This window comes from Zingiber officinale, chromosome 4A (assembly GCF_018446385.1).
Source record: "Zingiber officinale cultivar Zhangliang chromosome 4A, Zo_v1.1, whole genome shotgun sequence".
NCBI classification, from domain to species: domain Eukaryota; kingdom Viridiplantae; phylum Streptophyta; class Magnoliopsida; order Zingiberales; family Zingiberaceae; genus Zingiber; species Zingiber officinale.
Window position 1 is genome coordinate 138,089,575 of NC_055992.1, and position 18,525 is coordinate 138,108,099.

At 39.6% G+C, this 18,525-nt stretch overlaps 1 protein-coding gene across 1 annotated transcript; it reads left to right on the top strand.

The window, feature by feature from the left end:
- Window positions 1-17,409: 17,409 nt before the first annotated feature.
- LOC121972837 (NDR1/HIN1-like protein 1) lies at window positions 17,410-18,072 on the top strand. Its single transcript, XM_042524463.1, has one exon. It carries the CDS (start codon window positions 17,410-17,412, stop codon window positions 18,046-18,048), a length of 639 nt encoding a protein of 212 aa, XP_042380397.1. The 3' UTR covers window positions 18,049-18,072.
- The last annotated feature ends 453 nt before the right edge of the window (window positions 18,073-18,525 follow it).

Consider the following 18,525-nt stretch of genomic DNA (forward strand, 5'->3'; position numbering starts at 1 on the left):
CTCCCTTCCAGTGACTTACCTTTACTCACCTGCCAGACGTCCGGTCAGCCCTTCGACCCGTCTGGACTTCTTGCCAGCTATCCGGTCAGCCCGTCGACCTAGCTAGACTTCTCGTCAAGCGTTCGGTCAGCCCGTCGACCCACTTGGACTTCATGTCAGATATCCGGTCAGCCTGTCGACCTGTCTGGACTTAGCCTGCACACTCGTTCAGAGTGTTAGATAACGACAAACCTAACTTAACCTGATTTGTCATTCATCAAAACCTGCGTTAGATCGTTAGTGCTAACTGCACCAACACCTCAAAATCCAATTCGAGACGTGGATGATCGTCAAGACTGGATTGTAACTACCAACCGACGAAGACGGCAATCCTACACCCTGCGAAAAATGGGAACTCACCCTAATCAAGAAGGTGGAAGACGATGCCAGAGCAACCTGCACCCTCCAGTGCGGACTGACCAAGGAAGAGCTTAACAGGGTTGGACCGTTCTCCAGCGCAAAAGAGCTATGGGAGAAGCTGATCGAACTCCACGAGGGCACCTCCGACACCAAGGTTAGTAAGAGAGATTTGTTATTTAATAAATTATATAATCTAAAGATGTAGAAAGGAGAGACAGCAAGTCAACTCCATGCTTGCATACAAGACATTCTCAACTCCCTGCACGCGATCGGGCAGAAAGTCGAAAATCGAGATATTATAAGGTACGCTCTAAATGCTTTTCAAGGAGTACATTGTGGGCATCAATGGTAGATGCCTACAAACTCTCCAAGGACTTATCTTCCATTAGACTAGATGAATTATTTTTTGAATTCAAACTGCATGAACAGACTAATACACAACCAACCAAGAAGGGTATTGCTTTGGTTGTAGGTATCAGTCGAACACGCGAACCAAGATCACAGCGAAGAACTGAACCGGAGTCGGAAGACGAACCCAACTCAAACGATGAAGACGACGAATTGACCTCCGAACTCGTGAATCTTGTGAAGAAGCTCTACAAGAAGAAGAAGGGCTTCAACAAGAGAGATCTAAAGAAAGCAGTCCAATCTAAGGAGAGTCAACCAAGCTCAAAAGTCAAGTTCGAGGTAACTTGCTACGGGTGCAACTAGAAAGGGCACATCAAGACCAACTGCTCAAATCAGAAGGATGCAAAGAAGCAGAGGAAAAAGAAGGTGTTGAAAGCGACATGGGACGAATCCTCAAAAGAAGATACCGACGACGAACTCGATCAGACAAGTCTCCTCGCACTGATGGCCCGCGACCAGATCGTTGTGTCCGAAAGCGAGAGCGAATCGGAAGCCGAGTTCGAATGAAGCCACGGATCCATATCCGTTTCCGAAAGGCCTGACACCGCTATAAGTATTCCTCGACTTAATAATTTAGTTAATTATTTATTACACAAATTAGCAGTCCTTAAAGAAGTGACTAACTCCAAGACCTTGCCTGACCCAGTTCAGACTAGAAGTTCAACTCAAGTCCAAAAACTTGAGGAGAAAATTCCAATCTGAAAAATCAGGTCACGGATTTGGAGAAAACTTTAGAATGGTTTTCTTTGAGCTCCAAGAAACTTGACCTAATTCTTGGGACACAAAGAGCCGTTTACAACAAAACTGGGCTAGGATATAAAACCAAAAAGAAATATAGATCTTATCTATCCTTAGTAAACAGAACAAATAGTAAATCAGTCCAAGCATGGGTACCCAAGTCCAATCTGATCAATCAAGCTAGACTTGGTCAATATTGGATCCCCAAGGATCAAATACATTACCTCGATAAACCATATCGAGGCTATGATCCAGGGGGAGCTAGTAGAAAAACTATATTAATAAAAAGAATTTAAAACTCAAATTAAAATTCAAATTAAATAAAATTCAAATTGAAAATTCAGATTAATTCAAAATTTAAATCAACTTTATAAATTAAACTCTTACAAAATCTTAAAAATCCAAGGGTAGGCTCCAGAATAGCTGGCACCTCTAAAACTTAATCTACCCGACAAGGGTAACCAAGAGTAGACTACCCGGCAGGGTAATTAAGGTTAGAATAAAAAGGGTTAGGTTTAACTTGACTCACGGTACTGGTGAAGTATTGGATGATAGTACGTTGGGGAAGCTTAGTCATCGCATGTCTAGGAAGATATGGCTTCGACCTGGTGCGTTTGGCTAAGTGAAACTGACCGAAGCTACCCTTTATGGATCTTAACCAGTTAGACCAAGGTTTTGTACTAAGTTCAATGGGTAGGACTATTTGGAAAACCTCGAAGGCATGGTTACTTTAATGATGTCCTTGTGACTCACCATAGCTCAGAAGTTTATCCAAAGAATGCATATTTGTTGAACCCAAAGCTAAACCTGAATCTAACACAAAGTTAAACCAAACCCTAAAATTGAACCTAATTCATCTCACAATATTATAGGATTCTCTGATTGAAAACTTAGATCGGGTGAGATGACTAAGGACAAATTAAAATTAAAATTAAATTAAAATTAAATCAAAATTAAAATTAAAATTATAAAATTAAATTAAAATTAAAATAAATTATAAATCAAAATTAAAATTAAAATAAATTATAAATCAAAATTAAAATTAAATTAAATTAACTTAAATATCTTCTTAAATTTTTTTAATTAACTTAAATAGTTTTTTCAAAAATTTAAATTAACTTATACATTTTCAAAATTAAATCAACTACCTTAATTATTTTTTCAAATTTAACTCAACGTTTTCGAAATTAAATAAACTTAATAAATTTAATACTCTTTCAAAAATTAATAACTTTTCAAAACTTAATATTTTTCGAAATTTAATTAACCTAAATATTTTTCAAAATTTAACTAACTTAATATTTTTAAAATTAAACTAACTTAATACTTTTTCAAAATTTAATTAAATATTCTTTCAAAATTTAATTAACTTAAACACCTTTCAAAACTAAATTTAAACTTAATACTTTTTCAAAATTTAATTAAATATTCTTTCAAAATTTAATTAACTTAAACACCTTTCAAGACTAAATTTAAACTTAATACTTTTTCAAAATTCAATTAATTTGATATTCTTTCTAAAATTAATAACTTTTCAAAACTTACTTAATCCTTTTCAAAATTTTAATTAACTTTAAAAAAAAATTTAATTAAAAACTTGTCCAAAACTTAACTTAAACATTTTTCTAAATCTAAATATTTGTCAAATTTAATCAACTTAAATGTTTTTCAAAATTTTTAACTAAATATCTCTCGTACAACTTAATCAACTTAACATCATTTTATATTAAAAATAAAAAAAAAATTACACGTGGCGCCTCTCAGAGACGCCTCCCACACAAGGGAGGTGCCCTAAACAACGGCAGGAAAAGTCCCGCCAACTTAACCTAAGGCGCCTCGGATCATCTCCGAGGCGCCTCCAATAGCACCTATAAGGCGCCTTAAACAACATTTAAGGCGCCTTCAACCCGCGATATTGCCACGAACAGAAGGCTTTCTGCTCGTTTTCTACCGAAGCCTAACACGAGTTTCCTGTGCGATTTCTCCCCAACCAAGGCGACTTCAACCCAACTCTTCCTCCTCTACTCCTAGCAATGCCTCCTAGGTATACTCTAATCCACCCTTACTCATCTACTACATGATTTTAGTACTAGTTTTTGCTATTTTCTTGTATATTGTCAAAAATAGGAAACGTCGACACGCTGATCCTACACCGGCTAGGACTCCTTCTACGGATCCTAAATTCCCCTCTGAGCGGCATAGGATAGATTTTGCTAGATTTACTTTTGAATCCATTAAACCTAGGTATGTCGGTAGGTCATTTTTTGCCCAGTTCTGTCACCCCGCAGTCCAGATGATAGATTACTACCAGTTAGGGAAATTGGTTTACTGCAACAATACAGTAAACCAGGACTTGTGTGCACAGTTCTATCACAACCTCGAGAAGGTTGATGATAGTACGTATTCCACTAGAGTTGGTGGAACCGACATCCAGTTTACTCCCTCCCTGATTCACACTAGTTTAGAGCTTAGGGAGTCTACGTGTACATTCCTATGCTACCAGGGTAGAGATCTACCATTCGGTGATCCCTATTCCCATATCACCCTAGACACCATCTATATGCATTTTTTCGGGGAGGAGAGACCATTTGGCCTGACTGAGTTCAGGTCAACTCTTATTAGGGTTCAGGACTACGTTGTGTACAGAGTCCTGACAGCATGCATTTTGTTGATCACATCTCGTGACGTCACGAAGATGCGATCCTCTCTCTCATTCTTTTTGTACGTCCTAAGTCAACGTTTAGATATAGATATTGCACTGCATATGTTCCATAACATCATACATGCATCTACTACAGTCACATCAGGAGTAGTACACATGCCCTATTGCCATATCTTGACTCGGATATTTTCCTCCCTTAGGATAGACACGGCCGTAGGGACACTTATCCCCCTTAACCAATACGACGAGTTAGGACAGAGTAGTCTTCGGTTAGCCAGTATAGAGGTCACCGCTGAGGGGATTCTGGCCTGGAAGGGTCGGCCACAACCAGCAGCTGCTCCTATTGCTCCAAAGGCCAAGGATGCACCGGGCAAGGGAGAGAAGTGGCCCGACTTCTTAGCAGAGGAGTTTTTCGCAGATCCATTACCTTCCACCTCTGTTGGGCCCTCCACATCAGCCGGTCCTTCGACTTCGGCATCACTTTCCGTCGAGGACAGACTCGCTCGTCTCGAGGTTCAGTCCATTGAGACTCGATGCGTTGTTCGAAATAGTCATCGCTTCCTCCGATCCCTACGATCCGAGATATATAGTTGCGGTATTCGCTTCTCTCTGGGGGGAGATACGTCGCCAGGGCCAGCCTGCACCCGAGTAGTCCCTTGAACCACCTCCAGCTGACGACCCTCCAGCTGATGACCCTTCTCTTTGATGTTATGCATTGTATCTTGGATTGTGGGCACATGCTCTTTCAGTTCCTAGTCTAGTGATACTCATGTTACTCTGCTCATTTATGCTTACCAGTCTTTTGATATTATTATTCTTGGTATGTATTGGGTAGAATAGATTATAATTTTCAAACAAATTTCCTACAATCTTCACTTTAAAATTCTTATTGTTCTTCAAATATGCGTTTTTCAGAAATTATTTTAAATTCTAGGAAAATTTTGTTTTTGAAATTCTAATTTTACTAGATTTTCAAATTTGGACTTAGCCTAGGCTTTACCTTAGAAATCTTGTTCCCCGAAAATTCAGCCAGAGCATCTCACAAACACATAGGCTTATCTTGATTGTGCTTGTAAAACTTAGAATGGTGTGAGATGCATAGGGTACAGCTTGGACTCAAGAATGCTTATATCTGTGCATCAATATGAGTATGGGCGTTAAATACCTAATTTACAGTAATCAAGTCAAGTCATCCAGCCCTAGTTAAACCTAACTGGATCTATTGACTTAACTTGACTAACCAAGTGAAAGTTGTTGTCCTCTAGGCAATCAGCTAGTAGCTAGATGGTTAGACATATGGCCAAGAAATTAAGTGTTTGATTTTTAGGGTTACTCAACTTGCACATTAGGACTCTGATACCTTACTAAAAGAACTTAGTCTCATGCAATCAATTTAACTTACTCAATATGAGTCTGGCCGTTAAGTATTTTGGAATTCATTAGTCGTTTAAATATTTTTTTAAAATAGCCTTAGACTTTCTTAATATTTTTCAAAGTCTTTTGAAAATTTAGTGAAGTTTATCTTTTTTCTCTTTCCAAGTTATTGTTCAAAATTAAGAAAATATTTACCAACAAAGCTTTTCGAATCTATCTAACAGAGTTTGAAAATTTATTTTTCCCCAAATATTTCAACTAAGTTTCAAAATTGGCTAAAGTTATTTTTCAAAGTAAACTTTTTACTAGCTCTTTAAACTTAGTTGAAAGAAAATTATCTCTTTAGACATTTAGCAAAGAGTTTTACAATGAAAATTAATTATAAAAAGCTAAGTGTTTGAAAAGTTCTTTAAATTAGCCAAATATCTTTTCTTTAAAGCTAAGTGTTTTCTTTAAAAGTTTTTCTCAAACTTAATTCAATTTTCGTACTTAAGAAAATCCCTTTTTAAGACTTTTTAAGTTTAATGAAAAATCTTTAAATAAAGTCTTTAAAAGCTTAAGTTTTCAAAAAAAATTCACTTAGCAAAATTTTACTAAGCTTTTCTTACAAAGTTTTAAAAACCAGGTGTTTTAAATGTTATTTTTGGGCTTTAACATTTTTACTAAGTTTTTCCTACAAAGTTTTTTGATATATGACAAAGGGAGAGAGTAAGACAAAAAATTCAAATTAAGGATAAGAGTTCTCTTATTAAGGGGGAGCCTTAACTTTGAAAATTTTAAATTTACCTTATCTTTCATAAAGTTTAAAATTTCTTTAGCTTGTACTTAACTTGTTACTTAAGTATGCTTATGTTTGTGCTTAAATTTCTTACTTAAAGCATGCTTATGTTTATTTATGCATTTTGTTTTACTTAACTTTGAATTTCAGTTGTCATAATCAAAAAGGGTGAGATTGTTGGTGCGGGAAGCATAAGACGATTAAACCTAAATTTTGATAATGACAAAGGGTTCAAAGTTAAGTCGTCTTGTGATCTAACAGTTTGAATGAGCTTGTAGGAAAAGTCCTAAGTGTACTTAGGAAAAGTCCTAGCTGCGCTTAGGCAGGTGGAAAACCCTAAGGGGTGGTAACTGTAGGACCGTTGCGGCCGGCTAGGAGGGGGTTGGATATCCTGCAAACACAAAAAGACAAACCCTCCTCGAACTCTTTAAGCTAACACTTGTATATATAAGGTAAGCCGATAAATTAAAAGCATAAAGAAAAAATGAGGCGCAAACTATTTACTTGGTTACAACCGATGTGGTTGTTAATCCAAGGAAGATCAAGCTCACTAAAAATCTCCTTCGGGCGGAGAAGCCTCGTACAGCAATGAAGCGCAGAAAACAAAAGCTTAACTCTAAACTAAAGCGCACAAGCGTTGGAATTACAAGTAATGAGTTCGTTTAAAAGCTTCTGGACCAAGGCTATATTTATAGCCGTGGTCGGGGCGCCTGGAAGGGTTCCGAGCGCCCTGGGGGGATAAAACTTATCCCCCAACGTTCAGATCGAGATAAATCTCGATCTGGTCAACTTTCCTGGTCCGGGCGCCCGGAAGAGTTTCGGGTGCCCCGGTCAGCTCCGGCCGTCCCGGACCCCGAAAGTCAATAGAGTTGACTTTTTCGTTCGGGACCTCTGCTCCGTTTCAGTCCCACCTCGGTCTGGGTCTTCCGCTCCGGATCCGCTTACTTGGGTGATCTCTGTCATCCGAAATAGGGCTCACCCGAACCCAACTTCCGGTCTTCTCGAGCAGTCTTCCGCTCCAGCTTCTCGTCCCTCGGAATCGCTGTGTGTTTCCTTCTCGGCCACCAGCGTACTCATCTGCAGTCTTCGTCCCTCGGTCGCACCCCGTGCCGACCTTCTCGCTAGCTGCGTCTCTTGCTCCCCGAGCAATCTTCCGCTCCGGCTTTCGTCCCTCGGAACCACCGCACGCTTCCTTCTCGTCTACCGGGGTACTCTTCCGCAGCACCTCGTCCCTCGGACGCACCACGTGTCGTCCTTCTCACTAGCTGCGTCTTCTTCTCGAGTACCTGTGCTCCTAAGCTCCTGTACACTTAGACACCAGGTTAGAAATAACGTAGGACCTAACTTAACTTGTTGATCACACCAAAACAACCTTGGGGTTCCAACAATCTCCTCCTTTTTGATGTGATCAACCCAAGTTAAGATATGGTCAAAAATAGATATGAAAAATTAAACAATGTTTAATTTTCAATTTTTCAATAACGTGCAACAAGATAGAAAATTTTAATTTCAAAAAATTTAATTTTCAATTTTTCTACCTCCCCCTAGACATATACTTTTTCTTCTCCCCCTTTGATCACATAAAAAATTGGAGTTGCAAGAAAAATCTAAGGGTTGATACTTAGAAACATTATAAAAATATATTTCAATGATTTTCTGGAAAATATTTCTATGTCAAGACAAATTTCTAAGTCAAGAAATAACTTTTGAAAAAAAAATTCTAAGTATTTGTCATCAATAAAAATCTTTCTAAGCCAAAAAATTTATGCAAGAAAATTTAAGAGAATTGATAACATTAAAAGAAATTTTCTATGCATTTATTTATTTATATATTCTAATGCTTTTATCAGAAAATTTTAAATTTCCATTTTAATTTATCATGATTTCTTAACTTTGAAGCAAGAAACTTTGAACATGTAGAAATTTGTGCAAATTGTAACATGTCATTTTCTATTGTATTTTGAATTCTAATTCGCAAAGATATTTCGATAATATAAACTTGATAAAGTTTTTCGACAATACTTCTAATTTGCAAACTTCGTTCGACAAAATATTTTGTAATTTGTAAAAGTATTTTGACAACATAAATTTTAATTTGCAATAATCTATGGATAATAGATTTACTACTCCGAGAAACTCTTTCGATAATATCTCTAATTTGAAAACTTTGTTCGAAAAAATATTTCGTAATTTATTCAACAGAAGATTTTCTAATCTGAAAAGCTCTTTCGATAATCTCTCTAATTTGCAAACTTTGTTCGAAAAAATGTTTCATAATTTGCAAGATTCATTCGACCAAATATTTTGTAACTTGCAAGAATCTTTTGTCAAATCATTTTGCAATTCGAAAAACTCTTTTAACGAGATAATTTGTAATTCGAAAAAAAATTTAGATCCGAAAAAAGTTTTCGAAAAAATACTTTGTGATTCGCAAGAATCTTTCGTCAAAACATTTTGTAATTCGAAAAATTATTTCGATGATTCAATTTTTGATTCGTAAAAATCTTCAGGTAATTTGATTAATTGAACCAGTTGTTCAGAAGTTCGAGTCCATACCTTACTTACCTCGTCGGCCGTTGGTTCTCCCCCTGTTGAATTACTTTCTTCCGAAGATTCTCCCCCTTCATTGATCTCGGGATGTACTTCGGATGTTGGGGTTGTCTCGGTAATTTCTTCCGTCTCAGATTCTGATGACGGCTCGATGTCTATTGAGGGGACGGCTTCAATCGGTTCTTCGTAGAGTTTTAAGAACTTTTCCCAAAGTTCTTTTGAGCTATTGTATTCGCCGATTCTTTTGAGATCTTCATTTGGTATCACGGTTAGGAGATGAAATTCTGCCCGTCCGTTTGCCATCGATTCGTTACTTTGCTTCTTGTTCCAAAGGCGTAAATCGAGTTCTTCACCATTCGCGTTCTTCGGTTCCTTGTAACCAGATTTCATTATTAGAAAAATACCAATATCTGAGTTTAGATATACCTCCCTTTTTTGTTTCCAGACGGAAAACTCCCCCTCGAATGCTAGTGGGTAGTCGCTAGCTCTGGCCATCGTTTTGTTGCTTCAGACGGCGGTTAGTCCTTCTAAGGCGTCTCGGCTCTAATACCACTTGTAGGACCGTTGCGGCCGGCTAGGAGGGGGTTGGATATCCTGCAAACACAAAAAAGACAAACCCTCCTCGAACTCTTTAAGCTAACACTTGTATATATAAGGTAAGCCAATAAATTAAAAGCATAAAGAAAAAATGAGGCGCAAACTATTTACTTGGTTACAACCGATGTGGTTGTTAATCCAAGGAAGATCAAGCTCACTAAAAATCTCCTTCAGGCGGAGAAGCCTCGTACAACAATGAAGCGCAGAAAACAGAAGCTTAACTCTAAACTAAAGTGCACAAGCGTTGAAATTACAAGTAATAAGTTCGTTTAAAAGCTTCTGGACCAAGGCTATATTTATAGCCTTGGTCGGGGCGCCTGGAAGGATTCCGGGCGCCCTGGGGGGATAAAACTTATCCTCCAACGTTCAGATCGAGATAAATCTCGATCTGGTCAACTTTACTGGTTCGGGCGCCCGGAAGGGTTCCGGACGCCCTGGAGGGGTCCGGGCGCCTTGGACCCTGAAAGTCAACAAAGTTGACTTTTTCGTCCGGGACCTCTGCTCCGTTTCAGTCCTGCCTCGGTCCGGGTCTTCCGCTCCGGATCCGCTTACTTGGGTGATCTCTGCCATCCGGAATAGGGCTCACCCGAACCCAACTTCCTGTCTTCTCGAGCAGCCTTCCGCTCCGGCTTCTCGTCCCTCAGAATCGCTGCATGTTTCCTTCTCGTCCACCAGCGTACTCATCCACAGTCTTCGTCCCTCGGTTGCACCCCGTGCCGACCTTCTCGCTAGCTGCGTCTCTTGCTCCCCTAACAATCTTCCGCTCCAGCTTTCGTCCCTCGGAACTACCGCACGCTTCCTTCTAGTCCACCGGGGTACTCTTCCGCAGCACCTCATCCCTCAGACGCACCACGTGTCATCCTTCTCGCTAGCTGCGTCTTCCGCTCGAGTATCTGTGCTCCTAAGCTCCTGCACACTTAGACACCAGGTTAGAAATAACGCAGGACCTAACTTAACTTGTTGATCACACCAAAACAACCTTGGGGTTCCAACAGTAACCCTATGCGGAAAGTATTGGCGGGTCGAGAGCTTCAGGCAAAAGTCCTAGGGGTGGTAACCCTAGGTGAAAAGTCCTGGTGTCGCGAACCAGGTGGAAGACTGGATGGGCCGAAAAGCAAAAGTCCAACAGAAAGTCCGGAAGCTTCGAACACTGAGCAAAAGTCCAGTCGATCTGGAGGATCGCACTGGCAACAGATAAATCTCCTGAGTGGAGTAGGTGAGGACACGTTCCCTGTAGAGGGAACAGTAGGCGTCGGGGCAACCTAGGGTTTCCGGTTGGAAATCCGATGTCAGACCTGGACAGTCCGATGACTGTCGACTATCATTTGTTATATCGCTTCTGTGCTAACTTTGTTTTGCAGGGTATGTGTTTGGGACTAACACATTTTACAGGAACAAAGAAGCAACTTTGGCCTCGGAGGAACAGTGTTCGAGGCGCCTCCATGGAGCTTGGAGGCGCCTCGGGTACAGGTTTTTATTTTCTTTTCCAATTTTTTACCGATGGAATTGTGGTTTTCGTCGATAAAGTATCGGTAGCACAGTAAATTTTGTGATATATTCCCGACGGAATTACAGATTCCGTCGAGAATTCTCGACGGAATTGTTTTTCCGTCGGTAATATCCCGACGGAATCCCAGATTTCGTCAAGAATATTCTGACTGAATAAATTTCAGTCAAAAATTTTCGTTAGCTGTCGTTTACTTTTTTATCGACGGGACAAGTTTTCAGTCGTTAAATTTATCGACGGAAAATGTAATTCTGTCAGTAATTATCGACAGAATAGTATTTCTATCGGTAAATTGCATTGCTGATCAAATGACTCCCAATTGCATAAATTCTGTCGGTATTCCGTCGGTAATCTCAAATATCGACGGAATATTCAGTCGTTATTAATAATTATTTTTGTAGTGGTCTTAAGTCACTAACGCTTTCTTGATTTGTCTCGTTGTGCGTAGGATCATGGAAGACTTCTTTCAGATCTACAGAAGGTTATTTTCATCATCGGAGCCAGTGCTCATCTTCATAGATTTCAGACAGGATCACTGATCTAGTGCACTAATTGTTGTAAAGAGGCTTCTTCGCCTGAAGGAGAGTTTAGTGTGCTTTCAACTTCCTTAGATTAACAACCTTTCTAGTTGTAACCAAGTAAATCCCATTAAGTCTCTTCCTTTCTTTAATTAGTCTTTTATTGTTTATGCAAGTGTTAGATTTATTAAAGTTGTAAAAGTTCAAGAAAGATATTTTTATATTTTTGTTGTGCAGGATATTCATCCCCTCTAACCGGTCGCCAAAGGGATCAATAAGTAGTATCAGAGCGGGTTCACTTCAGGAGGACTAACCGCCGAACGAAGCACACGAGATGGCCGGACTGAGCATCAACCCACCAAAGTTCGAGGGAAAATTTACGAGCTGGAAGAAAAAGATGGAGGTATTTTTTAAAATAGATTTTGAATTATTAATAATTATGAAATATAGTTTTGTAGCTCTAAGAGATAAAGAATAATATCAATGGATGAAGAAAGAGCAAGCTGACTTCATGGCAAATGGCAAAGTAGACTTCCATCTGCTGAGCGTCTTACCGCCACAAGAAGTCAACCGGATCAGAGCCTACGAGTCAGCCAAGGAGCTTTGGGAGAAATTTCTAGAACTACATAAAGGGACCTCGGAGGCAAAACTAGCGAGACAGGACCTGTTTCAGAACCATATCAGCAACCTCCGGTTAGAAGAAGGCGAAATCGTCGCACACCTCCTCTCAAGAATCAAGGAGCTCATCACCGGACTCACAAATCTCGGAGAAAAGGTAACCAACCGAGATTCGCTAAGGTACAAACTTAACGTATTTCTTTGGACTCTGGAATGGTCAACCTTAGTAGATGCATATTTCATCTCTAAGGATTTAGAGGTAAGGACTTTAAAAGAACTTTTTTTAACTTTTGAAATTCATGAGTCAAGATGTGCAGGTCTAAAGAAGGAATGAAGGCAAAACATTACCTTAAAAGCTAAAACGGACGAACCAGATTCCGAGACATCACTTGACAATGACAAAAATGCATTAATGGTAAGAAAATTTTAAAAATTATTTAAATCTAATAAATTTAATCAAGTGTAGGGTACAAAAAGAAAAAGGACAAGGACAAGGACAAAAAGATGAATAAGGGCATGTCAAAGATAACTGCCCAAAATTGAAGAACAAGGAAAAGGACAAGAAGCTAGCCCTGCCCAAGTATAATCTAAAGGCAGTGGGACGACATCTCGTCTGAATCAGAGATAGAAGCCCTCGCCGAACTTGCGCTAGTAGCAAGTCACCAAGAAGACGAAGATGAAGCAAGCTCATCCAAAATGAGCATCGAAAGCATCGAAGAAGGGGGTGCGACATCGGAAGAAAGCAGTACTTCAGGGAGAGTTTCGGATTATGGGATCGACAAGGTAAGGCAAGTACAGTCTCTTCCTCCTGATAAGTTATTTCAGTTCATAAAATTATTATCGAAAAATTGTTGTAAATTAGAGAAAGAAAATAAGGATTTAAAATCAACCTTAGCTAGTTCTTGTCGATTAGAAGATTTTGACAAAGTAAAAATTGAAAAAGGAAATAGAAAATTTGAAAATTCATGCATGCACAATTTTTATTCCTTCTAGTTTTAGAAATTATTCAGGACTTAACTGGTATCTCAAATATCATAAGGGTCAAATTAGAAAAAATATCACAGAAATATATTCCTAATAAATTATTAATTAATCCTGTAAGAAGGAATCTATTTTGGATTCCAAAAACATATTTAGATTGATTATTTTTTTTAACTTAGGGCTTTTAGAGAGAAAATTAAATATTCAATTTATTTAAAAGTCTTTGTCAAGAAAGTGGTTGTTGTTCCAATATCCAAGAAGGCCCAGTGTCTCGCCATAGTCTGGAAGTCAATTATTGAAATAAGTATTTAATTGACTAAATATTAAGCATTTAGTAGTTATAAAAATGCTTTAAATTGTTTGTCAAAATTTCTGATCATTTTAAGTTATTTTAGCAAAGTTATGTTTTTATGAAACTTTATCTAAATAATTTTTTTCGTTAGAAAACTTTCTATGAATTAATTATCAAAATTTAAATTTGTTTTATTTTGCCTAAAATTAAAGAAATTTTTTCTATTCAACCCTTGTTAATTTTTTTTTAGGAGTTTTTCAAATTTTGATTTTCCCTTAAACTTTTTATTTAACTTTTCTGAAGTCATTTTAAAAGTACCTCATTTTTAATGTGATCAAAATGGGGAGTAGTGAAGATTAAGTCTAAGGGGAGGGTAGTATAAATTTTTAAGCTTTGTGCTTGCAAATTTTTTGCACATTACTTGCAAATTCTTTTACTTGCAAAAATTATAACTGTTATTTGTTTGTGGATTACCCTAACTTAACTTGGATGTGCTCACATCAAAAAGGGGGAGATTGCAAGTACCCCAAGGTAGTTTTAATGTAATCAACCAAGTCAGGTTAGATCCTGTTGGTGTTTAACGCTTGTGTCTAAGTGTGCAGGAACTTAGGAGCTCAAAAAGTCGAGCAAAAGATACAGCAAACGAGAAGGATAGCATGGAAGAGAGCCGACGAGCTTGGTGCGTCTAAGGGATGAGGTACTGCGGAAAAGTACGCGGACAGACAAGAAGGAGGCGCACAGCATTTTCGAGGGACGAGAAGCCGAAACGGAAGTTTGCTCGAAGGCTGGAAGTTGGGTTCGGGTGAGCCCTATTCTGGATGGTCGAGATCACCCAAGAGGAGTTGGAGCTGGAGCGGAAGACCCGGACCCAAGCAAGCAAAACCGGAGTGGAAGAACCCGGACAAAATAGTTAACATGATGTTAACTTGGGTCTGGGTGCCTAGAGCAAGCTTTCATCCAAAACGCAATGTGGCACATTCTGTTGCGATGGGGATAAAAGTTTATCCCCTCCCAAGCGCCTGGAACCCTTCCAGACGTCTCAAGTAGGGCTATAAATATAGCTATGGTCCCAGAAGCTAAAAAAGAGAACACTTGTAATCATTTCTCTTTCGTTTAGCTTTCTGATCTAGTGCGTTAATTGCTATAAAGAGACTTCTCCGCCTAAAGGAGAGTTTAGTGTGCTTTCAACTTCCTTGGATTAACAACCTCCCTGGTTGTAACCAAGTAAATCTCGTTGTGCCTCTTCCTTTCTTTAATTAGTCTCTTATTGTTTATGCAAGTGTTAGATTTATTAAAGCTGTAAAAGTTCGAGAAAGGTATTTTTGTTATGCAGGTTATTCATCCCCCTCTAGTCGATGGCCAAAGGGACTAAGAGTCAGGACTTCCTAGTCAAGTATTCGGTCAACCTTGACCTACTTGACTTTTTCTCACATGAAACTAGTCAAACCTTGACCAAAGGAAAATTACACCAATAATCTCCCCAAACGGACAATTGCACCTGCAATCTCCATATATTGCAAACATTAAAACTCAAACATCAAGACTCAAACTTGAGTCAACTCAAGCTTAGTCAAATTGATCAACCTTGACCTAGGAGATATTGCACCAACAATGTCTCCTTGGTCCCCTACTTGAGTGAAAACAGACTCAATGTTGTCTTATGGTAATGACGGCTGCTAGCAAAATAATGAAGGAATGCTTGACGAAAGTCTTTAAAACAACATATGGACTCGGCCGAGAGTCGATTAAACCATCTCTGCGCCGAGTCGGACAAAGTGGTGAAGAACACTCAGCTCTCAACGTTATTCGTGTACTGGCGGAGGATAACCGTATTTTTAAATTTGAGTAAGTGGTCCTCTAGGTCAGTCGATCCTCCATATTCTCCGATCAAGAGTGGTTAGAAATGAGCTGGCAGTTTATCTTTTAAGATCTCTTGGGAGAATGACATATTTGCCCACTCGAGGGAACCGCTAGTTATTGGGGCCTTGCCTTTGCGAAGGTCCTGGACGAGTGTGTTTTCAGAAGACGATCCCTGAGGCCTCTCCGCTCAGCCCATGTCATCAAGGGGCATTCGGAACAACGCCCAGTGATATGCAATTGGAGATGGAGGCACGGGCTGGAGGCTGGTTGGCAACACGGGTGTCTGCGGGAAGGCGGTCAGGGGAGGTTGGAGTGATTGTAACCTGGTCGGGCCCTCCACTCGAGTTCCACACTCGACCTGTGGGTCGGTTGTGGACACAGCAGGGTCATTCAACAAACGACCCTCAGTTGCTGCTTGTTATTGTTCCACCATTCTGGCCACTCGGGGGGTTATCAACAGCTCTAGTTCTTCTTGTGTCAAGGTTACCGTGGTGAGTCGTCCAGTCTCGTCCATCTTCACATTTAAAATATAAGAAAAGTTTCCATATACGACACCAAATATGATTATGTCTAAAAACGGTGAAGGTGGCATGATGGGAAGATAGCTCTAATGTTAACTAAATGGAGACTTTTTGCTGTCCTGGGTGTCAAAAGGAGTGTTAGTAACCGGGCTAGGGAAAAGATCTCTGGCGTAGACCCTTCTATGCTCAAGTCGATGATTGGTTTAAACATGGTGAACAGTGGAATGAACAGTAGCAATTGAGCATGTGTAATCACGTAGCGTCGCATACCTATGCATGTAGATGGAAACATCTTTTTATAGTGTTATGTTGTGTTTATGTACGAACCTCAAAATATTTTTAAAGAAGGACAGATCATAAAGAAGCTCTGACACATTTCCCAAAATGGACCCGTAATATTTGCGATTGACAGGGTGGAAGCTTCGAATGTATGGCTTATCTACAAAATATTCTCTTTCCATGGCACAAAATGTCAAAAAGGAATATGAGGTCGTTGGGTCACGGGACCCACAATAGACTCACCTGGCAAGCCGACCAAGTCCTTAATATAATTCGACTGATCATCACTTGCAAGAGCCGCCAGGTTAGCTTTGGTGAATATAGTTGGTGACTCGGCGTTCACCCAACTTCTTTACTTGGACAGAGAGCTCGAGTGGACCAGGCGTCCAGTACATCTGGTTGGGCCATATGTTCAATCGACGATAGCACTCGATCGAGCTAGTTAATATATGGCTTCGAATTTTATCGACGCTTAAGAAATCAGGGCTCGAAACCTGACCAGTCGGAGGGCCCGATCAAGTAAGCTCTCAGTTTTAAAATCATGATAAACCTTAACTCAAAATATTGACTACTTTTTGACTTTGATCGTTATATAAATTGACCTCCTAGACTTTGACCTGCCTCGAGGAGACCCATCTTAACCATCGTATGGTATTTTTTAAATGAAAATAATAATTGAATAATGTTTTTGATATTTATTTTTTAAAAATGCACTTCTAATTTTTGCATGTGAAAGATCTAGAAAGCCTTATTTTTATAAAAAGAATATATATATTTTTAGAGTGTTGAATAATAATAGAATAAGAAGGAATATATATGCCATAAAATAAAATAGTTTATTTCATAATTTAAATTGAACATAAGAAACAAATAAAACATGTTTTTAGTCAGTATACTTATTTTATTAAAATAAATTAGTTTGGATCCCGTCCTATTCAATTTTTATAGCTCTTTTTCGAGAGAAATATGTATTCGACACGTGTCCATCAACTCTTCCTCACACCATCAAATACTCCTCTCACAATTATAGAAACAAACGTAGTGAAAATAATAGAGAAATATATTTCTAATTAATTTCGAGTGATGCGATCACTTTCCTAAAATATCATCTCTCAATATCGCAATATATATTATTCTCCTTTTATTTCAAATATCGGCCCAATTTTAAGGCATTACCAAAAATAAGTCTATATAATTGGTTCTGATGGCTAATCAAATCTCGCCACGTAAGGTGGGCCACCACAGTGGACCCCAATTCGGTATGCTATATATAAACTATAGGTCCTCAGCCCGGTTCGTCACCGTCCAAGGGTTCGATCGATTGCCAATGTCGGAGAAGAACGATTTGGGCTACAGCGACGCCGACGGAGAGCGTCGGCGCCGCCTCTTCATCTGGATGTTCGGTTGCTTCCTCTCCCTGGTAGTGCTTGTCTTCTTCGTCGTCCTCGTCGTGTGGCTCGTCCTCCGCCCCATCCGTCCCCTGTTCTACCTCCAGGACAACTCCGTCGGGCAGCTCAACCTCACCGCCGGCAACGGCCTCCTCACCTCCGTCCTCCAGGTCACCCTCTCATCCCGCAACCCCAACGATAGAATCGGCATCTACTACCATGACCTCGTCGCCTACACCCGCTACCGGGGCCAGCAGACCACCGCCGCCGCGGCCCTCCCCGCCGGCTACCAGGGTCACAACGACGTCACCGTCTGGTCCCCCTACCTCTTCGGCGGCGGCGTCCCTCTCGCCACCGACCTCTCCGCCGCTCTCTCCCAGGACCAGCAAGCCTGTCGCATCCTTCTCTCCGTCCACATCGACGGCCGCCTCCGGTGGAAGGTCGGCGCCTGGACCTCCGGCTACTTCCACCTCCACGTCAACTGCCCCGGCTTCCTCGTCCTCGACTTCTCAAGGCCTTCCGATGCCGGCTCCTACTACTACCGATTCCAGAACACGCGCTGCAAAGTCGACGTCTGATCGGATCCGATCGTAGACGGCGTTATAAAGCTCCATAATTAATTTGTAATTATTAAGAATAACAAAATTTCATGCTTATATTTTAAAAATAAAAAAAAAGGCAATTGTAAATTTTTTTTTATATTCCCTCAAATATCTATTTCCGAGAAAATTTTAATCAAAATATTTTATTTCTATTCAAAATTATTTCAAACCAAACTCTGATAATTTTTTTTTCAAATCTAGCAACTGATTTTATTTCGAACTGATTCAAAATTATTTATATTTTCAGACTTCAAAACTCCAATATCAATATTTTAACTTGATTTGATTCATTTGCACCCTTAGTTTGATCAAAGCCTTCGACTACCTTCTCATGCAAGGCTCTATATCAGTTCCTCTTAGTCTCGCTGGCACCATGCTCTAGCACTTGGCTTCTATCGAGCTCCGTTTTTACAGTTGCTCGATTTGATTGCTCGAGCCATCGACAACTTCCAT